We start from the raw sequence: 25237 nt of genomic DNA, 5'->3' as shown, positions 1-25237 counted from the left end.
AAGCCTACAGTAACTAAGTATTTGTATTTCGTTACTTCCCGTCACTGAAAATAAGCTTCACTACTTTGGAGCATTGCGCGCGGGCGTCCACAAGCTCCCAAACATCCAGGAGGCCAGGCGGATGATTGACAGGCTAGCGACCCTCCTTCCCGTGGTCCCCACCACCTCCTCCTCCTCCTCCTCCTCATCTCCCTCGCTCTCTCTCCCTTCAGCTCCCGGCTGCGCGCACACTCTCCACGCCGCCAACAGGGATGCATCGAGGGCGAAGCGCAGCCTGAAAAATGGCCCTGACTCCGCGCGTCTTGTGGATCTATCCTTCCCTTTTCCTGCTCACGTCCTCGGTGCTTTTTCACCTGTTGTCGCTGTGTGGAGCCTTAAGGAATTACCCAGACAATGAAGGTAAGTTGGAGTGGGGGCGGAGGGGGGAGGGTCACCGGAGATGTTGCAGAGGAAAGCCCCGTCTGGAGCGCCCGCTTGCCGGTGACGAGCGCCGGAGCTTCCCGATGAAGTGCTTCGTTCAGTTATGAATCATGCATAAAGAGCCACAAAAAGAGCAAGGGAGACGCAGGAGGGAAGTCACGTTTCTTCCCCCTTTTCTCGGGATTTTGGCATTAATTTTGCACGACGTGACGAAAGAAGGCTGATGCGGACGAAACACGTCAAAGTGGGAGAACTTATAACAATTGAGCCCCTCAAACAACACTAATCTCATCCAGTCACGTTCATTAAAACACGCTGAGGGATGATGTTTTTTTCCCCTTCTGTGGACTCAAGCCATCTGACTCAGTCTGCAAATGAGAGGGAGACTCTCTCTGTTATTATATTAACATCGATGTTGGCCAATACATTTAGTCGCTAACTACTCCTGACTGCTTCTCGGGCTGGAACATGTCAAATGGCTTGTTTACTGGCAAGTTGGAGGAAAGGAGAAAAAAAAAAAAAAAAAAAAAAAAGGACAACTAATCGCTCTGCATGGAGGCAGGCGGGGGGGGGGGGGGGATTCATGATGAGCACTTTATTAAGCAACTTATTGGCAAGGAGAAGCGATGATCCTGTCAGGCAGTGTCAGTGCTGCGTTTGTGCTTTGACTAACTCCAGAAGTTGACAAATGGTAGAAGAAGAAAAAAAGGCAGAAGAAGAAGAGCATGCCATAGCAATCCTGAGAAGCAGTATAGGAAAGGGGAATCAGAGCAATCTGATTTGATGCTCTTCTGGTGATGCCATGGCATCACTGTTTAATTGTGTGTCTGCTCTTATTATGGAAAACAAAGCCAATATTTTGGATTAGGGATAGGCAAGTTTCCTTGATTTGCTATGCAGAAAATCATCCATCCATCCATTTTCTTCACCGCTTCTCCTCACTAGAGTCGCGGGCTGCTGGAGCCTATCCCAGCTATCATCGGGCAGGAGGCGGGGTACACCCTCAATTGGTTGCCAGCCAATCGCAGGGCACATAAAGACAAACAACCATTCACACCTATGGGCAATTGAGAGTTGTCAATTAACCTACCATGCATGTTTTTGGGATGTGGGAGGAAACCGGAGTGCCCGTGGAAAACCCACGCAAGTACGGGGAGAACATGCAAACTCCACACAGGCAGGTGTATTGAACCCCGGTCCTCAGAACTGTGCAGTAAACTCTCTAACCAGTCGGCCACCCGGCCGCATGGAGAAAATCAATACATTGCTAGGTTAATATGAGTATGAATTTTTAGACCAAAAAATAATAATACTTAGCTCTTCAAGTACCACCATCATGACCAACCTTAAAATACACTAGCATGGTAGGCCTAGGTCCACACTAAAAACAAGATAGTGTTATTCCTAAAGTAAAGTATAATTAATTATTGTAAGACACTGTAACATGCACAGTATGAACAGCAACACCAGGCTTAACTATAGGGGGGGAAAACTATTTAAATAATGATTCAATAAAAATTTATTGCACAAAATATGTATCTAACAAACACTACAAAAAAAACAACAATAATAAAAATGTTTTTTTAAAAGACTATATGGCAATGTATTGCATTAGAAAGTTAAATACAACTGAATTGTATTCAGGCAGTGATTCCTTCATGTACCACTAGAGGCTGTCCGCATCCCACTAGTGGTACTAGTACCACACCATGAGAGTCACTGCTTTAGACTGCACAATAGACAAATTAATTCAACGGAATCAACAGTGTGTCTGCTGGTAGTGCACTCCATTTTGTCACCATTGCCTGAAGACTGATGATTAATCAACAATCAATTGAATACAATCAACAGAATGATTTACAATCATTCAAGTTATTCATGAAATTAAACACATTACACAGATAGAAATGGTAAAAAAGTGACATCTTATGTATTAGGTTATTTACTTTTTTACTACTTATATACTTTGGCAGTATTTCAAGGAGTGGCTTATAAACTGTTTAAAAAATATGAGGTGGAATAATAATAATAATTAAATGTGCTTGATGCTCAGGACTCACACAACAAATCAACTCAAACATGCACAACAAGCAGGCCACACCTCAGCCACCATGGACGGGACCTCCGATTTGAGTGTGTAAGTGCCATGCATAGGCACAATGCCGAATGTATGTCACAGCCCGGAGGAGTTCTTCTTGGCTTGGGAGGATAGACGGAAAAGAGGAGAGTCAGTCAGGGAGAAGTGTTTCAACAAGAGGAGACAATGCAGAATGCACGTGATGAAATATTCATAGAGGTGAATGCCGAATGAAGGATGATGAATTGAAACTCCTGTTGATTTAGATAAACGAGCTGCAGTGTTTGCGGCGTATACGGCCAGCTCCAGTCCATGCCCGCTTTAATTGATATGAATATGAACACTGACTGACTTTCCAAGATTTTGTTCTCTCACTGTGCGGCTCATCCTCTTGTGACCACGCTATCCTGCTGTTTCACACATACTCGCCTAATTTGCACCTCAAGTACCACTTCTGTGTGGTAAACACCTTCTCTTCATGGCCACATCATTAGGTACACCTGCTCAGGCAGTTCACTGTAAGATACTGAGAGGTGTTTCCAATATTTCGTCCCTCTCTAAGTTAAAAAACGAAAAACAATGCTAGAAATAGCTGTCAGTGTGATACAGTGCACCCCTATAGAACTGTAATCGAAATAAATATTGTTAAATTAATATCTTTTTGGCAGTGTCACTCCAAACTGAACATTAATATTTTTGTAATGCATATTTTTTGATCCACCTTTCGTGCTGGATTATTAGATTGTGTACTTCATGTTGTGGCTTATGCTTGTATAAAGTGACGCATGTGTGTGCTCTCATAAAACCATTCAGGTCATTTTGAGCAACTTTACCACTTTGCTTTTACCTTTCTAGCATCTAGTTTAGATATTGTTTGTCTTCAGTGTGTGTTTTTGTTTGTGTGTGAGATCGTGCACATTGTCGACCCACAGGACTCAGGGTGTCATAAAAACTGACGGTTCCCCGTTCAGCACCAATTAAAGACCAAAAGCCCTTGGATGGCGCTTTGATATTGTTAGCTAAAATCATGTTACAGTGTCAACAAGCTTTGTTTACTACGTGAGCTCATGCGGCATTTACAAGAAAAGCAGCTGCAAGAGTGGGCAAGCAGAAACAAAGTGCTAGAGGGGGAATTGATAAGATGGCTTGAAATTGGTGGTTACTGCAGGCAAGGCAACATGATCCATAGTGGAAATGACCTTTTTCACAAGTCGCTTTTTAAAGTCTTTGTCAGCAGCACTAAAGAGACGAAGAGGATTACCAGCAGAGGGAGCCCCACACACTCACTCAGCAAAGTGTGAACCCTGAGGGCAAACTGATGTAACATGAGGGTGGGTGCCCCCAGGTCTGCACATGTGTTTGCCTCCATCTTTACCATCTTTGCAGTTTAGAACCTCTTTTCCTCATTTCAGCATCTCTTACGTCTTTGTCTCCGCTGTTTTCTATTTTTGTGTTTTCAAATATGCAGGCCCCTCAATCCTAGAAAACAAACAACAAGGGCTTCCTTTTATGTTATGCTAATTAGAATATAGCATTTAAAGAATGATTCAACCAATACATTTGTGAGTTCAGGGCGTAATGAGACATTTTTGATAATTAAGAAGGGGGGAAGTATTCTGTATTCGATTGATAATTAAGAAGGGGGGAAGTATTCTGTATTCTATTCTACAGGTTTACGTTGGAGGTTTGGTAAGCACTTGGGCTAGGCAATTGGCCGACAATTCATGTCACGGTAACACTGTATATTGCAATATAAACGTGTACAAATTTTGTTTGTTACATACTCCTTTAGCAAAGCTAAAATGATAAATACAAGTTAAAAAAGATATAAACACATTTTGAGTGAAAGTATTGTGTAGATCTGGAAAGCCAAAACTCAGTACACTATGGTACAAAAATCGTGCAAACAAACACAAATAATGGCATTATAAATATTTCATATACTAAATATTAATATACTTTTAACCTTATGGGCTGCTCCTCCGTGCTGACGTACTGTATGTGGTCGTGTACTGACAGTGTTGTAGCTGAACAAGGTCAATGAACGAAAGTTCATGAACTAGTCCATATTCTTGGCGAACGAGAACTGAACTTAGTTCATTTCTGCCTCACGAACGTAATTGAGAAGGCACTCATTCTAGCGTGAAAGAACGTTTTCAAACGAAAGGTCATTTTCCTTCAAGAGTGCCAGTTTTTGTTAGGGACTTCCAAGACTAAACCTGTCTGAACACATTATATACGAGCCTTCATATGTCAGGGGATTAGCGCTGTATTTGGCAACCGATTCAGTGCGGCCGTCATTTATGTTTGCATGCGCAATGTGCGTTCAGGGACACGCATATGGGAGAGAATGTGTCCTTTTTTAGGAAAATTATTTTTGGTATCAGAATGCTTTAGTTAAAACACTGTATGATCACAGTGATTATATGGAATTATTTATTTTGTTTTGTAATATAAGAAGAGATACATTGTGTCCTTTTACTATCGTTCCTGTCATACAGTGTTGCGTGTTAGTGTTTGTACATTAAGGTCAAACGTGCTGTTTTTGTTTTAATTCCTCATTTAAAAAAAACACCATTCAAACAACATTTATTTTCCTCATTTTTGAGATTGTAGGGTGAAAGCTGCAGCTGACTACTAATGTGGACGGAATGGGTGGCAACAATGGGGAAAGGAAATGCCAGTATTTTAAGGGGAATAGCCCGTCAGCAACATCCATCCATCCATTTTCTGAGCCGCTTCTCACTAGGGTCACGGGCGTGCTGGAGCCTATCCCAGCTGTCATCGTGCAGGAGGCGGGGTACACCCTGAACTGGTTGCCAGCCAACATACAAACAAACAACCAGTCGCACTGACAGTCACACCTATGGGCAATTTAGAGTCTCCAATTGATGCATGTTTTTGGGATGTGGGAGGAAACCGGACTGCCCGGAGAAAACCCACGCAGGCACGGGGAGAACATGCAAACTCCACACAGGCGGGGCCGGGGATTGAACCCGGGTCCTCAGAACTGTGAGGCTGACCGTGCCGCCCGTCAGCAACATATTGAGAAAAACAAAAAAGAACTACGAACCAGTTCATTTTTGGAACTCAACACTGTGTACTGATTCATTCACGATTTCCAGATTTGTGTACGCTGTGTAGCTGTTGTATTATTTTCTCTCTAGACGTTAATAATTTGCCTGCTGATAGTTTGCTTTTCATAGTTAATACTCCCCCCCGTTGCAATGCGGTTTCAGCCAGACTTCTGTTAACACTTATTCTGGTGTTTCGCCCATCTACATCTCACGTTACGTTAGCTTAGCCATTAGCATGGCTTCTCCTCTTCTCCTGTTCCCTCATCTTGCTCGGTGTATCGCATGATTAGCTACTCCACCTCCTCTATTAGTGATACAAATACTTGTGAGAAGTGTATCTTATTTGCCACCATGGAGTGGCCTCGGACAATGTTTAGCCGCATTAGCAAGTTAGCTCAGTGCCTAGCATTCCCCCGTAGTTCCCGAGCAGCAAGGAAAGCACGTCGCGATTGGTCGGTAGAGTCCAAATCTCTGCCATTGGCCAAATTCATAGCATCTACTCCAGATACCGCGCACCCCTAGTAACCACAATTGACTTTGGTGGCGGAGCTGGAGGAAGGTGGTAGCACGTGTGGCTGTATTGCTTTGTAAGGTTAACAAGAGCAGTTATTGCAGAGACAAGCATATGTAAAACATGCCCTCTACTGACACACACGCGCCCACGCACGCACGCACCATCCTAATGATTCACACAAGATCCTGACTATATAATACAATGTAGGGTCAAAGAGCTCCTCTGCTTTAATTGCTTTAATCTATAAGGGTTGCTTGTAGTTATCGGCAGAGCCATAGCTCACAGTGAATGTGCCTTTGTGCGCTTGTGATGGCGGCGCCTCCGTGTAGAAACCATGACCTTGAACAGAAGAGGCTATAGATCGCTGTTGTCATAAGAGAGCAGTAAAAAAGAGAGGCACAAAAAGCACAACCATCCAGTTGTTTTGTTTTTTTGTCCTTTTCTACAAACTCCATTCCTCTTATGTGCCCTACTTTGCTTTATCTCTCTCTTGGATTGTTTTCCCTTCTGCTCTTAGTTCAGCTCTTTCTCATGCAATCCACCCGCCCCCTCCCTCAGTAACACTAATAGCACAGGAGCTCCCAGCACTTGGACTAAGGTGGAGCTACATATGTGTAATACATAGGCACATCGAGGTTAGTGCCCATGGATTGTGCACGCACGCCCACAGACACTCATTCCATCCTAATGTATGGTTAGGGGGCCGTTTGGTGGTCTTGGTCCAGCGAATAACGTCAGGTATTCCTGCGGCTGGCTGATAAATGAGGCTATAAATACAGCTCAGTGACAGGGAATGATTCTAGTGTGAAGGCTAGCTACATATACTGTGTGTGTGTGTGTGTGAGTTATTTTCAATAAAAAAAGCAAAAGAAAAAAAACTAATCCACACAAGTGAGGTGAAACAAAAGAAACAAAGAGGGACGTGTTGTGGCAACACACACTGATTGTAAAACCCAATGAGGCTTTGTCTTGTGTTAATAAATAAACCAAAGGAATCGGCTTTTATTTTTCGTTGTGTTTTTCATCTTCAGAAGGGAGCGGAACACTCATCGCATTGATCTTTGCTCTTTGTTGTATGTGTTTTATTTGATGAATGCATCGGCAGATTCTAGCCGAGAGTGAAATGAAAACACTCTTAGTATACGCGTATCCTAACCTCAATAGGAACGTAAACGAAACAGCTGAGTAGATTAGCTTGGCACAACGAGCGGCAGTGTCTTACTAGCACCATCTATCATCATTGACTAACACGTTATATGCACATTTATTTTTTATTCTTAGCTCCAACTATACTATCCCTTCACCATCCAATAAAAACGCTGACACATAAAGCATGCGTGCTGACAAAACTATATATTGACAAACTGAATATATTACCTACACTACACAGTTGTCTCAGGAGACACGTAGACGTAGACATGTTGTCAAGTTTACTGTAAAATAGCAACGGAATTTTCAGTTAGACACAATTTTTGGATGTTGGAAACTTTCCATGCATCCATGGAATGCAGTGGTACCTTGTCTAACAAGTGACCCGATTTGAGTTTATGGAGACATGAGCCGTTGCTTGGCAAATTTCTTTGACTTGCACACAAAAATTTGGGATACGAGCGCTACATGGTGGTAGTGAACTCAACTCAGCTCACTTGACAACAAGCAGCAGTTTGGCACATAGTGAAGTATTATCAATACGTATATATATAAATATTATATATATATATACATAATATTAAAAAAAAGTCTTCAAGCCTGTTTATTGCCACTCCCAGTTGAGGTTTACGGTCAAACTAAACATAAAATAAAGATAATTACACTTTCTGGGTTTAAAACAACCACAACACATTGAATGTCCGACAGCTTAATGGTAACACACAATGCAGAATGTCATAGAAAGGCTAACCAAGAGCATCTGTGTGGCGGTGTTATAACACATTAAGCAATGGGTATTTGAACACAAAAAGTGCAACAACACATTTAGACAGACAATGTAACAATACTCTCACGCAAGCTATCCTCAGGGGAAAATGACATATTGCTGCTGTTTACTGAGTCACTTAGTTGTAAAACGTTTCTTCCTTTGTGTCTGCATGACTGTATTATACTGCCCCTGGTGGCCAAGGCGTGACCACAAGCGGGAGCGTAAGGGGTATTTCCATTCATTTCAATAGGGAAAGATGATTTGTGATATGAGTTATTTTAGTTACAAGCGTGATCACAGAACAAATTCAACTTGGAAGTCAAGGCACTATATATGTGAATTAGGTGTACACTGTATTTGCAAACTTGCAGGTTAGGTGTTTCAAGATAAAAATAGTATAATCTTGGTTAAAACCACTTTTGTTTTGCAAGTTAAGTATAATTTCTGCTATGCACTTTGCCTCTCGGTCCCACGCACGCCAATAAAAAACAAACAACAACTTCCTGCTATTGAGGCTACTGAGCCCACACCCCCTGCATGCACTGTGAATTCTGCCCTCATTTGCATTAATCATTTCTAAAATCCTGCACGCTACAGCAAAGTATTGAGGCCACACTACTGCATCTGAATCACGAGGAACATGTTTTATTCAGTATTGATCTTTTTGCTATTCAATAAATGAACTTGTCCAGTTTGCAGGAAGTTTCTCTAAAGTGTATTGGAAACACTGCACCCGTTTGTAGCCAGAGTCATGAGGCTCTTCTGCAAGTTTCATATTTGATAGTTTGATCAGTTTCAATCTACATATGTGAGCCGAACCTACAGTTATTACATGTCATGCTTCGTGCTTTACAAGACAACTACACAGGTATTAAATCCATTCGATGGAACCAACTCTAACATAACAGTTCCAACACTAACTTGCATGTAAAAAGAAGAATAGCATCAAAAGTGTCTCTGTAATTTACAGTCTACATAATATAGGTAGACCAGCCGGGAAAAACGCTCCACTCATGTTGTATCACCACCGGCATCAGTGCAAATGTAAAAGACATAATGGTATAACAAAGTTTGGGTCACGAATACATTCAGTGGCTTGACTTCAATAGCTTTAAATGACGTTTTCTTTTTTTTTTTTGGTTCACAAATAAATGCTTACTCCTGTCAATTGTATTCACCTTGTCAGTTCGAGTGTGCATTTACGTTCCATTACTCTTGGGTGAGCCCTGGAGGGGAAATGTTATCAATTACTCCTTCTTGATTCGACATGAAGTCATTATTTGTGGCCAATCAAAAATTGAACTGCAGTGTTTTTTAGGCTTGAATGACTCATGTCAGGTGCAGAGGTCATTAAAGTCTTTCTGTTCTCATACGTGGTGTTTAGATAAGATGATCACTGGCCCTTCTCCTTTCTATAACCCCCACATTTATTCCCTCTCCTCAATATTCTTCCTCACTAACACCCATGTACAAGCCCCTACTCCCATTTTCCTGACCCCAAATGTGGCTTATTTTAATTAGTTTGCTTCCGGTCTCGCTGTAGTCCACTCTCTGTTTGCACTGCAGGCTTGACTCATGCGTGGTAGTGAAAGCGGGCATTAAGCATCTGGAAAAGCAAATACTCCAGGATTTACAGTGGGTCCAACATACAGTAGTTTTGGAATGTTTGCTGGCTGTTTTGTGTTCTGTAAGGATTAAGGTTCACAGCAGAATACCTGAGAGTTGAAGTTCCATAGCCAGTCGGTATAGTGGCCAGTGGTTCAATCCACAGGTAGACACCCAAGCATTGATTGTGTTGTCATAGAAAACTCTGATACACATAAATGCCAATCCTTAAAATTGTTTGGAATTGCCTATATTAATAGTTGAATCCATAAATATACCCCAAACTATGATCCCACAACAGTATATCTCTTCTTAAAACATTACTCTTAAAAATAGATGACTTAGATTATTTTGATTTAAAAAATAATGCACAGGAAACACGCTCGTATATGCACGTGACAAAAACTTTCCGAAGCTTCCACTAACAACCCAGGCTAAACTTAGCTCCTCCCTGACATACAAAGGATGCTAGTTCTCAGTTGAGATGTAGCATTTTGAAAATGCTTTATACCTTAACACCAATTATTACTTTCTTATTAGCAAGGGCTTTGGCACCACCTTGTGGCATATTTGGGCATTACAGAAGGAGCACAAAAATACGTTAATAGGTGAGTTTTTCAGCAAGTAACTGAGGAGAGTTTCAAAAAAACTGTGAATTTGTGAATCGCGACCTGCAAATAGGGGTTTCACTGTATGTCACATTTTCAAACATCATGCATGATCAGCAATTTTTTATTTTTTTGTTTAACAAAATTCCAAAATTTAAATTGTAGGAATATGCTGCAACAAGGCTTTTGGAGAGAAGTCCTTTGGATGTCTGGCAGTGACAGACATTGCCGTGTGTGTCTGTGTCTGTGTTTGCGCGCATCGGTAGTAACAACCTGTCTGCAATGTGATTTCCTCTCTGTGTCAGCTGCTAAGGCCCACTGCTCTAATTTCCCCTCCTGTGGCCAACAACTGTGTGACAGAAGTGTGAGTCCACAGGCTATCAGGACTGCTCTCATCAGGAGAAATGTCTAACACTGTAAAAGGTCAAGAAGAAATACACCAAAACAGCACCACAGACCTGAGCATGGCAATTTTAGTGGTGGAAACACATTGCATAGTCACAAAAGCTCATTTGGGAAAGTTCTCGTGATCAGTCATTCTTTTAATTACTTCATTTGATTCACCAAATGAATGCTGGGAGTGTTGTGTGTCATGATGATAGTTTGTACTCCAAGTTGTGAATCCTCAAGGTATCCTCTGCGTGTATGTGTGTATTGTGTGTATGTGACGGGATACATGCGTGTATGTGTCGCTCTTTGCCCTTGATGAGTTGTCGGCATCGCGTATTAAAGAAGAAACAAGTGTCTGACTCTGAGTAACAGTTCAACACAGCAAGCGCCCAACCAGCCGACAAACCCACGCGCACGCATGCACACATGTAAGCACACACTCTGGAGTGTCTTGCAGCAACAAACAAGGGCAACGCTCTTGTCATAGTATGTCAGAATGGCGGGTTTTTTTGTGCTACGTTAGTGCTGTCAGTGGACAGACAACATACTGTATGAAATAGCAGCTAATACATCTTCTGGAAGAAGGAAAGCAATATCGTCAGAATAATGTTATTGTTAGATGTGCTGATCACAGCCCATAAGGTGCCTCCGTGGGTTTTCTCCAGGCACTCCGGTTTCCTCCCACATCCCAAAAACATGCGTGGTAGGTTAATTGACAACTCTAAATTGCCCGTAGGTGTGAATGTGAGTCCGAATGGTTGTATGTTTGTATGTCCACTGCGATTGGCTGGCAACCAGTTCAGGGTGTACCCCGCCTCCTGCCCGATGATAGCTGGGATAGGCTCTAGCACGCCCGCGACCCTAGTGAGGAGAAACGGCTCAGAAAATGGATGGATGGACCCCGTAACTGAGACTGCCCCTTTTAATACGGTGCAGCTTAGGGTCATGAAAATACGGTAATCTTGTGGCAGTCTTTGCATCGTCGCATGAGGAAAACCAGTTTTGAAACAATCATGGAAAGTCACAAGGATACACACACACACACACACACGCACACACACACGCACACACACACACACACACACACACACAGCCTCCATTAAAGTGACATGACCGGAGGATGAGCGCGCAAAGAGATAACTAGGAGAAAAAGGAGTGCCAAGCCTGTGGTGGGTTCAGGATGAGTGGCGAGAGGACTGATGAAAAGACAGCAGTGAGTGGAGCGCTCCTGCTGCGAGGCTGCTTTATTCCTAAAGTTCATAGCTCAACTGTTTGCACTACTCAGTCCTGCTCTCCGTCGGCCCTTGTGTTGCCCTGACAACAACCTCGACCCTCAACTGTCAGGCGATAGGAAGCACAGTGAAGTATGTGAATGAAACGACCACAAGGACTCAGATATCACATGAACATGGCTATAAAAATACATTCAAAGTAGTGCCATAAAACAACAATGGGTACCACTCAACAATCATCTACAAAAATGATCACCCTCATGAAAGGTTTAAAATGTGTTATTTGTTTGTTAACACTTGACAGAAACTTAATTTATTTAATGATAACTGCGAGGGTTACCGGCTGCTTTCCAAATACGGTGGTACCTTGACGAGGTATCGCATTACGAGCTGTCACTTGGTACATTTATTTTTTTACCCTAACCATAACAATACAAAATGAGAAAACTTGCAAGGAGCTGCTTTAGGCTGCAACTCACCCCCAGAAGCTCACACTGAAATAATCAGTGTAGGAAAAAACCCACGCAAGTACAAATCTGTGCCATTGACACTAACATGATAAGAAAAACACACAAATAAATCAATTATCAATAATTTTGTTAAAAACAAACACACATTGGCACTACATGTAATTCACCGCTCATTTGCTTGTTACTCTAAGAGGATATTTGAGTTTTTTTGGTCTTATTTTTGTGTGTGTGTGTGGGGGGGGGCGAGGGGGGTTGTTTGTTGTGTGTGTGTTTTGAATTTCATTTTCTTACAGAAATACCTTGATTGGCAGGGAAGAAAAAAAACAAAACAAAAACAATCAGAGCTGCATGGACAAAGTAGTAACTTGTCCCCTGTAGCCATGTGTTTGTAATTCATTAAAAATAACCTAATTAACTATGTATGAAGTTATGTACTGTGCTTTGCATCTGTGGTGGGCTTATTTTCTTTTTGCATCATCTAACTATGTGCAGGCGTGTGTGTGTGTTTGTGTGCATGTGTATAAGCATCCTGGTTTCTTTGTGAGCCAGCCTGGCTGTTGGCATCGCTGCTTGAGTCTTGGCAGGTGCTGCCCAGCTCCACTAACGGATGCCCACAAGTGAGAGAGATAAACAGAGAGCGAGAGACATTATCAGACCGTGGAGCAAAGACAAAACATTTCTGCGGGGGACGCAAATGTGAGAGGAATCGTAGACAGACACAAAATAACAGACTGAAAAAATGTTATGTTACACAATAAAATGATATAAGTTAAGCATTTATTATATAGAACGGTACCACTGGAGGCAGCCCACTAGTGGTGCGCAAAAGAATCAATGCCTAAGTACAGTTCAGTTGTATTTAACTTTTTAGTACAGTACATTTAATCTTGAAAATGTGTTTGTTTTTTAAACTTTTATTCAGGTACAATTTCTTTTAAACTTTTACCTGCAATAGTCATATTTTAATTTCATTATTATTACAGTAGTTTGTATTCTGTTTCCTATATTTAGGCGCAGTGTTGAAGTTCAAAGTTTGTATAAATTTACAGTGGGTTACAATAATATTGCATAAAGCTTTCATGAATAAAACCTGTATGCTCCTGTATTTTCATATTGGTCATGATGGTTGTTCTTGGAGTATTCTTTAGGTGGCACATGGTGTAAAAAGTTTGAGAGCCTCCAGTAGAGAGGAATGTCTTATCTTCATTTAGACATGCTACCTTATCCCCATCTTCATTATCTTTCACGATACAAAATGTTAATTTTGTGGTAAATAGGTACTGCAATAATCAAGCTACATGCACTTGTGTCGGGATTAGTACTACAAAGCAAAACCTTTTAATCAAATCAATTGTAGCTCTTTTCATCATATACTGTAGTGCTAAAATATATTAATGACATGTTTAACAAGTCATTTGATCAATAGACTTCTTGAATAGTTCTCGCCTGCAAGCTGCAGACACACACAAGTCACAGAGAAACGTGTTATTGTAAAAGTACAGTACTGTGTTAGAGTTACTCAACGGGCTTGGACCCATAACGCAACGCTTATTAGCAGCAACTCGCATCCCCACTGCAGTTAAGAGCCTGGAATTCTGGCAAGTTGACATGTCAGTGGATGTAACTTTTCTAGAAAATATTTAGGGCTCGTGCAAGTAAGCGCATGAATGAAAAAGCAAGGCTGCAGAATTGTAAACAACCTATAGAAATATGTGCTCCAGTGGTTTTGCACTCAGCCTTCCTGTTGCATGCCACTTTATATGCTCGCCAGTTGTGTGGACAGTAAGTGTGTCAGGGAGATAAGGAGAAAAAAAACCAAGTACATTGGTTAATTTGCTTAAAAGGTAGCAAAAAACCCATATAATTTGTCAGTCAGGGCTCAATCAAAAGGCCATTGTGATGTGTTCATCGGTTGTTTTGTTGAAAAATAGAAAATGGCTGGAATGTGATGTCATATTTAGATTCTCATTAAAGCGGAAATGTTGTGTTTGTCAGAGGCCGAGACTGGTCATCAAACAATGTGAACCTGTCTTAGGCACACAGACACACGCACACTCCATTGAAGGTCCGAAGAGGCGGAGAGAGAATGGTAGAAATGGAGAGAATCGTGCCAAGGCAAATATAGACACGGATGCTTGCTGATTTTTGTTTAAGGAAGAGTTGCATTCCCTCTCTAATTCATTAGTTCTACCTCCAATCAACATAAGAGCTTGGCCATGAATTCTGTAGGCATGACGCTTGTGATTTTACAATGTTTGCTCAATGTAATAACTTTGCTTTGTTAAGGGTTCAAGAGCACATTTGATTGAAACGTTTCAACAAATGCTCCATGTTCATATTGAAGACTTGTACACAGAGAATTATAAGCGTTGACAAAATGCTTACTTTGGACTTTGGAAGTAATGCTACGTCAGCAGTCACGAAGGGAGCTACAGTAATACATAATTGACGAGTTCACCCGTTGATTATAAGTGATAAGTGGTATTGACAAGGTGTGTGAGGAGAAGCAGAAAAAGTGTTCATGTGCTGCTTAATGTGTGTCTCTGTTTTCCCAAAGGATTGTGAAATGGGTTCGGGAAATGTAAAACCTGTGTAGGTGATTGGGTGATCATTTGAGATACAAAGCAAGAACTGGTGCCTTTACAAACATAAATGTTCACATTTTTGATTGGCATTATGCTGTAAGGGGGGGCACTCCATTCCGAAAATATACATTACTACTTTTTGGGTCATTAAAAAAATTTGAATTCGACACAGGATGATGTTCATTTTGTAAACTGGACCCATTTATCTTAAATCGGATATAAAGCGCGTGGCTTACTTGTGAGTGGCAGCTTGCTTCCTCAACTTCATGTCAGCTTGGATAAAGGTGTGGAAAACAATTTCCTCATATAGTGGCTGGTGGGCATTTACTTACTCAACCGCAAAGACGATCAGGCACCAAATAGTATTATACATACCGAAGATTATTAATGGGATTAAATAAACTACATATATTACAATCAAGGTCAAGTGAAACTGGAGTACAATTCCGCCGCACACCGAGCAACGCGGCCAAACGCGACTGAAGTGGACAATCGTGATTGAGCGCCACATTCCGGACGCTGCCACAGAAAAACTCCAACCCTTTATTAGGTTTTGAGGTTACACATATACTGTAGTTTATTATTATAGTGTGTGGATATTTTGAGAGGCTGTTAGCATTGTCACATTCGCTGACTGCATTGGTGCATTTTGGCGATAGACTCTCTTCGAACTTTGCTTTCTAGCAAAGTTCGAAGAGAGTACATATGAAATTATAAATAGTTAAGTATAGTTAAGTATAGTTAAGTTAAGCATTATTGTAAAACACAATATATACAGTACATATATTTTATATACTGTCTACATGGCATTGGTGCGGCTTGGCAGCACGTTAGCGGTCGTTGGCTGGCTGGGAGTCGCTTAATGCTTCAAACCCGCAAACTTATTTTTTGGGGGTGAAAGCTCATGTGCATTTTTTTATTAGTTGTTACATCTGCGATGCTGCGACAACGTTCACTGGTGATTAAAATACTGAATCGCAGCAAAACCAGTGAACGATGGTCGGGCACTCGAGAAAACTAGATGCCAAAGCCCGCACACTGCGCGACAGTTCAGTCGGTTTTGGGCGTGTCGCTCGGTGAGCAGTTGGCCGAAAAGTACTGTAAATAAAAAAGCACTGTTATGGAGAAATGTTGAGAAATGGTAAGAACTGATGCAGACAGTATGAGGGCCAACTGATTCTGAAGGCACAACACTGTGGACGTTTGTTGGCTATTAGAAGTATGAAATACAGTACTCGAAATGCACGTGTTTGTTCCTATTTCTTCTATTTTATTTTGACAATTATTGGAGTAATTAACAATGGGTTTTTCACAAACCCTACTCATATGTAGATTTGATCTCTGCACTGAACTATGACTGTGTGTGATTCGATACAGGGCCTTGATCTCACATAATTATTTTATTAGCTTCTCATTCTCTTTATGGCACTTGACAGAGGGTGGCGGTTTAAATGGTCTTAATGTATGAGGCTGGAAGCTTCATGTGACCTTTTAACTGCTCAGCACCTCTCCTCCTCTGTTTTGTTGTCATTGCTCTCATTTCATCCAGCTTTCAAGCTACGTACACACACACACACACACACACATATACACACAAATATAGACACGATTACTGCATGGCATCTCTTTCTGGTGTCAGCGTGTGTTGAGCTGAGAAGTGCATGGATGTTAGGGAGATGTTGAAAAACGTGTATGATTGTCTCTTTGTTGCATAAATGAGCTTGTAAACAGGCTTATATGCCCTGTGTAGAAAATGTGACTACACAAGGTCTTTTTGGAACAGTTATGCAACAGAAGGATGCAATAGATGTAGTATAACATTCTGTAGTATAAGAAAATGCAAGGTAACAATGTGCCAAATCGCCAATTAGGTGATTTGCGTGCCACAACTGATCCCCCTGAAGTTTACAGCGTGCTACAGTATATAAAAGTTCCCCTAGGTACTAGCAGCCATACTGCAATCTGCATAACAGAGAACCTTGACATGATGGCTGTTGAGTGGCGAGAAGAAAGAGAGAAGCAGGCGTCTCTGCATATGGATGCCAATTAAATATTGATGATCAGCAGCACTGAAGGCTCGATGAGGACCTGACTGAAAGAAGTACAGCCATACACATTCAAATGCATCAACACCTGCACACATAGCTGAAGAAGCACGTTTTCATTATGCCTCCTGCTGGTCAAGCTGCCGTCTTCCTCTCATCACTTGTCATCGTCACCTTCTTCCATTCTCCCTACACTTTCTGCTATCACACCGAGATCTTAAACAGGATGCTTGCTGGCCTCTATGGACCCAAAACAGACTTCCATCATTTTCTATAGTACAGTGGTGCCTTTAGGTACGCGTGACCCAACCTAGGAATCTTTTAATACATGAGGCGTCATCGTATGGTGGCACTCAACTCACTTCACAACAAGCAGCAGCTGGGCAGATGTTGAACAATTCTTCAAGCTGTTTATTCCACTTCCAGGTGAAATGTACTGTCAAACTGAACATACAACAATGAGAATTACATGTTTTGTATTTAAAACAACCACTTTGCCTTTGGTAAATCCATTTAGCCTAATGCTAACAAACAATGGAAAACACCATCGACGGGCTAACAAAGAGCATCGGTGTAGCGGTGTTATAACCCTTTGAACAAACGGTACAGCAACACAGGCATATATTCTTTATCCTCTCCTACAACGACATAATTGCAACTTACCGATTGCTGTCTCCATGTTTATGTTTGTCTGTATTACCTCCCCCACATGGCCAAGGCACACACGCCAGAAGGAGCAGCACAGTGTCCATTGAGTTGAAGCAAGTTCTTTTTTTACTTCTTTACATTGTATTTAATTATGTCATTACTGTAATTTTTTAAAATAAAGTACAATATTATACAGTGCTATTGCAGTATATTACATAGGGCTGAAACGGATAAATGGTAGTTCAATTCTCTTTAATGGGAAAATATGATCTGCGATTCAAGTATTTTGAGTTATGAGCATGATGACGGAATGGATTAAACTTGTGTCTCAAGGCACTACTGTACGTGTAGCAATGGGAAGTATGAGTAGAGGACTGATTACACATACTCATGGATTGTTATATGTTTTTTATTATACTGTGTGCGTGACCAGTGTTACTTTAAAGGATGGTCGGAGGGTTGTGGGGGCGGGGGGTTCAGAAAACCAGTCAGTCTTGATCTGTATATATATATATATATATATATATATATATATATATATATATATATATATAAATCAGTGACCACATGTGCTTTTCTGGATGCATGGATAAAGAAAAATCCCACAGACACACTCCAACATCTTGTACAAAGTTTATAGAGCTTCACTCAAGTGTGAATTATGAAAAAAGCTTATACTCCATCTAAATTACAAAGTTGCTGCAGCCGTGTTCCACTGGTTGTGGTTGATATTGGAAAGAGCATCACTTCAGTGTTTAAACTCCAACTCTCGGCATCCTGAGCCACTTTCAGTCTCGCTGAGTGACTTTCTGTCCCCGTTAAAACCACCAGCAGCTGCAAGGCCCACCACACTGAACGCAACATTGAAATTCTACAAAAGCTCTACCTCAACTGTTTCCCAACACAACAAAAGCCTTCCAGACGCGTGAAAACCCGTCCATGAAACACTGAGCTGGTGCATCCAAGGATATGCAAACATCTTGAAAGAATGGCTTCACATGTTTGTTTTCTCTCTTGCAGTTACGTTGCTGGACTCCATGTCAGCCTTGGCCGACCTGGGCTGGGAGGCTTATCCTAATGAAGGGGTGAGTACGCACAGCACACATCACACACTCGCATATGCTCTCACAAACAAACATCACCCTTTCTTCATGCCTCCACCACATGTATAAGTTATGCACGTCATGTTTTATTTTAAGGGAATGAAGAAGACGGGACTTAGCAACCGCCGCAGTGCAGTGCGTGTTTGGAGAGAGCACTGAGTTCTTGAGCTCTCCTTGCTAAATCAGGAGTCTTCAGGGGGAATTTACAAATTATTTCCGCTGCGCTGAAAACTGTGCGCTGGAGCCACCATTCTTTTTTTTTTTAGGACAAGAGTAAAGAGATGGGTGGGAGGGGTAAATATTCTTATGTAAGCAAAAATGTAGATGTGTGTTGCTGTTTGCATGCATATATATGTGCGCACGAAAGGGTTGCATAATGCTCCTTTTGCAGGTAAAGGCAAAAGGCGAGTCCGGAGCGCCGTCACCTCACATCGGGGAGAAGTGAGAGGAAGCCTCGAGAGAACGAATGATGTCGTGGATTCTATATAGAAATAAGAACGAGTTTGTACTTCACGCAAGCAGAGAAGCCGTTGAATGGCACTGATTAGATTCTACTCGATTCCAACTTCCGCATCGCTATTCAGCACGGGCGGCTTGAATTGCAGGATGCCACACACGGTTTCATGGTTGCGAGCAGCAAAGAGGCAGCTGAAGTGAGCGGAGCTTAGAGAACTTGTTTTCTCAAGCAACCCGGGGTATCGGGTTCATGCGCTTGAAATGCATTGATTGTGTGGCCATATAGTTTATGTTTGTGTATGTTTTCTCTCAATGAGGTTCTCATAGAAGAAAGTAATGTGTTCCGTCTGTGACTCATTATGAACAAGTAAGAGCACACACTACACAGGTTATTTGTATTGACAATATGATTTGGTTTACATTGGCTTCCTGAAAGGCACCTTTGTTCTTACTTTACAATTACAAATTACTGACTGGAGAGTGAAATCCATCTTTTTTTAAAATCAACTATCTTTTAAGAAAGGATTAGGCATCACCCCCCTGAGTGGATATAGAGAGGAAATTACGTAAGTGGTTGAAACTGGTAGTCTGTTTTTCGAGATCTGTACCTTTACTCTTACATAAACAGAGTTGTTGCTTCTTATTTGTCTTGCCTTGGAACATTTTATAAAGCTACATTGTGTGGATGCCTCTATAATTTACTTGTCATTTATGTTTTGCCATACAATGCAAATCATGTTTTTTTTCCCCGGAAAGAGGATCAGCAGGTTTAAGGAAATAACAACAATATGTGTTCTTCATTTATGAATGCTATATAAATATGATGACCTAACAGCTTTGAAACTCTGATAAAATATAATAATATTCACTTAGTTAGTAGGACTGAGTCTAGTGAGGCAAGTGTGAGCTGGCGCTTCTTCCATGAATTTGGGCAAAAGGACGGGTCCACCCTGGACTGGTCCCCAGCCAATCAGAGAGCACATTTAGACAAACAACCGTTCATACTCACATTCACACCTTTGGACAATTTAGTGTCTTCTTCGATTGTTATTCCACTTAGGAAGGCCATTGCCGAGATTCAGTCAGAACGTCAAAACTGTGGGGCTGAAATGATAAATTTAATAATTCGTATACAAAAGAAAAGGTGAAGTATAATCTCTGCCTCAAAGCTTCACAGTGATCACTTTTCCACAACGGGCTAATGTCACTGTAGAATCACGCTCCATTCCATGTAGAAATAAGTTGCAACGAGGAAAGCGTACGCAACAATCAGAGAATGTCCAAAGTTTGGGATCATTTCGCACTTAAAGACTGCAAGGTGTCTACTGCAAAGCAGAACTAATGACCATACCGTGACAGCATGTCTCCGATTGGCTACACAAGGAATGTATGTTAGCTAATTTAATACAGCCTTGCACTGCTAATTAGAATGTATTGTCGTAGCCCCTCAAGGATAGACACAGCTACCAGTGCCACTTTCAATCACTAGATTCAGCAAACCGTAACAAAATAAACACGTAATATGCACATTCATGCATGACAGCCACAACTGACACCCAGGCATTTAAACCGCAGACTGGTTACGGTTAGCTAATTAACACCCAGTCGTTAACTTGAGTTCACATCAACCAACTCTACACTCTTATTCGTTGACTCCCATGTCACTCACCGGGCCTGGTCCCACCTCAAAGACACAGATACAGTACTTATAGTGTGGCCGTGAGGATGGTGACCCCAAGTGGACAGCAATCATAGCTGCACCACACACACACACACACAAAATCTATTTTTATGAATCAATGGGCGGGTGGTATTGGGTCCCTACGGACGGTTGTTGGGGCGCCTCGGTGGTGCCGGTGGACCGCCTTGGGTCCCTCGGTGTGGGACGTGTCCCGTTCGCCAAGGCTGTTCTTGGGTGGACTCCTGGGTGGGGTCCTGAGCCGCCGCGGTACAGGCACAGCAATTACAGGACACTTCTGTCAGTCATTGTGCATGCGAAACAGTGTCAATTCATTTGCATGTTTCCGCAGGCACACACCCCTGGGACTTTTTCGCTGGGTGTGGGGCCGCTCACTTATTGCGACAAATAACTAATGAATAAGCAAATTGTTTGGGTATGCCCTCACTCACACTCTCCGATAGACTTTTATAATTTACATAGCCACTCCCACCACACTTCAGTTGTACAGCCGGGTTCACGACCCTTGTCCTGCTTGATTCCTCTCCTGTCCTTGTCTTGTCCTATCTTGTCCTGTCCTTCCCTCACAGGGTTCAGCACTACTGCCTCATACAACACTCATATCTAATATGCCATTGTTCTAGATATATAATGATTTACTTTCCTCTTCTTGTTTACAGTTAGTGCTTTGTCTTTTCTTGTCTTCTTTTCTCACTCCCCTCTAGAAACATTGTTCTGTTCGACTCATTGATTCAATAAATATCCATTATAATACGAAGAAACCACAGTGGCAGCTTAAAAACTTCACTGTGACACAGTAAATTTGTTCCAGCATAAAAGGGACACAGATCCTACTTTCTGCTTGACCTAACAGCCGAATAGGACAAAAAAAATAAAAATAAAAAAATAAAAATCAATGGGCTAATTGGTAGAATTATCGATTCTAAAAATATTTGATAGCTGCACCCCTACAGATGTGCTAACCACAAGATCATCGTGCTGCCACAATCTCCTACTATTTCCATGATTTAATACAATCATGTTCCATATAATGATTGCACAGTTCCTCTCTCACCATGAAGTTGCAATTTTTTTCTTTCTTTCTTTCTTTCTTTTTTTTTACTTTGCTTATTGTACTCTATAAATCGACAGATTACAACACAAACCAATTCAGACTTCGGAAACAGGCCTGTGGTTTTGTAGTAATACATTATCTTGTCCTGTTTTGAAATCCATAAAAAAAATATATAAATATTTCCACTGATTACGGACGCATGTCCATCTGTATCTCTATTTACTGTATTAGTGGCTTGTTTGTGGAAACATTCAGTAAATGTCAAAATATAAGAAAGTGGCTGAGAACAGAGGGAAGACGGTGTGGTTGCACAAACGTCTTGTGTTTCATATAATGGGTATTATCAAGTTGACCTTCGACTCTTTAAAACCTCGAGATTGGTTTCAGCGAGAGCCAATCCCAACCAATCTGAGACCACTGTCTACCTGAATTAGTCCGAAAACCACACTTGGCCCCGCAGGTCAATTTTAATCCGAGCCGTGCGGGGCCGGACGTGGTCGAGACGGAGCGGAGCGACCCACTTCTGTCACCGTGCGGGTCGGCGGGGGTGCGCGTCGTAAGGGACACAAAACAGATATGTCATAATGATGTTTGAAAATGAGGGGCCCCATAACATCTCCCCACCGCCTGAGGCTCTTCACCCCGTTCTAATTTGGTATCCCTAAACTAAGCCAGAGCTTTTCCCAAACTTTGGGAACCAATTATGTGCTCGTAGGTGTACACATCAGATGATTGCAGCACCAGGGATATTATGGTAAGCCAGTGAATGGCTGAACTTCGACCCCGATCTGAGATCTCTGCTTGACTTCAAAGCAATCAAGAGAGCTCTGTGCTGATTGGCTGCGTTGGGTGAGGGCTCAGCAAGCTGGGAGAGTTATATTTTATTTATATTTTTTCTAAACGTCAATTAGCGTTCAGGCTGAACCCGCATTTCAACTCTGTGTGTGTGAGTTGGCGAGAACTCACAAACTATCCAAAATACAGTGGTGCCTTGAGATAGTGTACAAGTTTAATTTGTTCCGTGACCACGGTTGAATCTCAAATCATCTGTTGCCTCTGAAATGAATGGAAATGCCATGAATCCGTTCAAAAACAATCATTTTGGTGTTCATGTTTTTAATAAGGAAAAGTAGCACTTTACAATACTGCACTTTATAAAAACGTAGAGTATTAACATAATTGAAAAGAATGTGTGGAGTTTGTGCATTATGATTACATGCTACAATTCAATTCATTGTGCTGCTCCTTCTGTATGTTTGGCCTCCGGAAGGCAGTATAATAGAGTCATGCAGGCACAAACAAAGAAGAATAGTAGGCCTACTGCTAGTACTACTGTGACTCAGCAAGATACTTTAATATTTGTCATTTTCCATAGAGAATAAAGCATATATACCTTAGTATTATGATATTATCTGTCTACATTTGTTGCTCCACTGTTTGTGTTAAAATATGCGTTGCTTAAAGTGTCCTAAAACAGCGACTATCAATGCTGTTAGCATGTCAATGGCGTTTTCCATCATATGTTAGCATAAAGCTAAACGGACTCTCATAAGGCAAAGCTATAAGGTTGTTTTAAATACAAACCGGGGAATTCTCTTTTTATGTTTAGTTTGACAGTAAACTTCAACTGGCACTGGCATTAAACAGCTTGAAGACTCTTTTTTTGAGGAATTGTTCACTATTTGCTGAACTGCTGCTTATTGTGAAGTGAGGTGATTTGAGTTCATACTGTTATCTCAAGTTTACTTTGACAAGTCAAAGCAAAATCTTGACTGGACAGAGGCTCTTATCTTGAAAAAAAAAAGTTTAATCACTCTTATCTCAAGGCACCACTATTTTCCCAGTTGTACATTTTTTCCCCCCCCCTCTCTCTCTGAAGCGACAAGTGTATCATCAGCCATGCAATGAGAGGAGCGCAGGTTGCGTTCATGTTCGTAAATACACCTGTGCTCCGCAACTGGCAAAATAGTGATGATGAACAGACGTGCCAACTGGGGAAATAAGTTGCTCGTTTGGAAGTGGCAGTAATCCGGCCACTCCAAACTCTGCCTACAAAGAAATAAACACAGACATTATAAAGCCCTCTTTATCCCTCAATGGCTATTCCCATAAATGCTTTAATCACTACTCCCGGGGGAGTGTTGTGTGCATGTGTGTGTGTCCGTCCTGTGATGTCCGACTGGTCTCAGTGCTGCACAGATGGGTCTATTTAGCTGCCAAGCGCGCCCGTAATTTACCAACATTTATTCCCTGCTCGCTTTCCCCCCCGTCCCACCAGTCTTTAGTTTTGCACTTCTAATTGGATCGAGTGCATTTGATCAGAAGGGCTCGCAGACGTTTCGTAGCTACGTTGTCTGTCAGGAATCCGATGATGAACCCTTTGAGGGCAATGGGCTGAGCTTTTACTGGTTTTCAGTTGGCTGCAGTAGCTTCAACAATCTTTTTTTTCCTCTCTCACACACACGGTCTCCTCCCTTGCCTCTGTTTCTCTGGTTAAAGTTGGGAGAAGATCCAGAGAGAGCTGGTTGTGCTCCAATTCATACACACTAGACATCTCGGTGGTGATTAAAAGCAGCTGAGTGTGAGGAAGTCTGCGTGAGAATGCCTGTCTTTATCTGTTTTGGTGCTCAAAACCGAGGTGAATGGCGTCAAGGATTTTATTGCCGCATTGTCGGAACGTCACATCACATTAACTTCCAGAAGCAGAGAGTTCCGTTTTGTGTCTTTAAGGTTGTTACTAGAATGGCTTTTCTTTTATTTCCCCTCGCCTCGTTGTGTCTTTACCGAAAGCAGCAATCTACTTTCCCCTTGATTTCAGAGCAGTACGGCATGACAGGTGGACATTTGATCTGTCTGTGAGCATTTTATACAAAAAAAAGGAAGTTTTTAGTAAGTACTTAAGTCTGAAAAAGCTTGTATTTTAGTGTGTTCAGTTTGTTCATGATCTTTTTTTTCCCTTTATTTGTCACTATGCAGTAGTAGGTTTTCATTCACAAAATAATTTATTCTATGTAATTACTATAGTAGAAAGTAAATGTACAATTACATATGTTAATAGAATTTAATAGAATTCACACTAACAGTAACTTTTAAGTACCGTATACATCATTAGTATAAAAAGGGCACATTTTGGGGGAGATGCTTGAAAGGCTTCTTTTTTAGTATTTGTAATCAGTTTGTTTACTTTTTTTCCTTTCTTGACAATTTAGTAGGTTTTTATACTGTAAATCATTTATAGTAGGTAAATAGTCCAAAAATACCAGTTTACTGATGTAATACTTTCTTACAAAAAATAGCAGTATAATTATATAATACACTATACAATACTATTACGAT

The 25237-nt window shown here is 41.4% G+C and overlaps 1 protein-coding gene across 1 annotated transcript in view; it reads left to right on the top strand.

Annotated features, from left to right (window-relative positions):
* The first annotated feature begins 231 nt into the window (after nucleotides 1-231).
* Nucleotides 232-25237, top strand: part of epha4b (eph receptor A4b) — a 123278-nt gene continuing 98272 nt past the window's right edge. The window contains exons 1-2 of the mRNA XM_061695319.1: nucleotides 232-399; nucleotides 18610-18674. Coding sequence (XP_061551303.1) covers nucleotides 282-399; nucleotides 18610-18674 — 183 coding nt within the window. The 5' untranslated portion in view covers nucleotides 232-281. The remainder of the gene's footprint in view (nucleotides 400-18609; nucleotides 18675-25237) is intronic.

The sequence above is a fragment of the Phycodurus eques genome, chromosome 13, assembly GCF_024500275.1.
Source record: "Phycodurus eques isolate BA_2022a chromosome 13, UOR_Pequ_1.1, whole genome shotgun sequence".
In the NCBI taxonomy this organism is placed as follows: domain Eukaryota; kingdom Metazoa; phylum Chordata; class Actinopteri; order Syngnathiformes; family Syngnathidae; genus Phycodurus; species Phycodurus eques.
The sequence above is the reverse complement of the archived record's forward strand: the minus strand, read 5'-3'. Positions and strand labels throughout refer to the sequence as shown.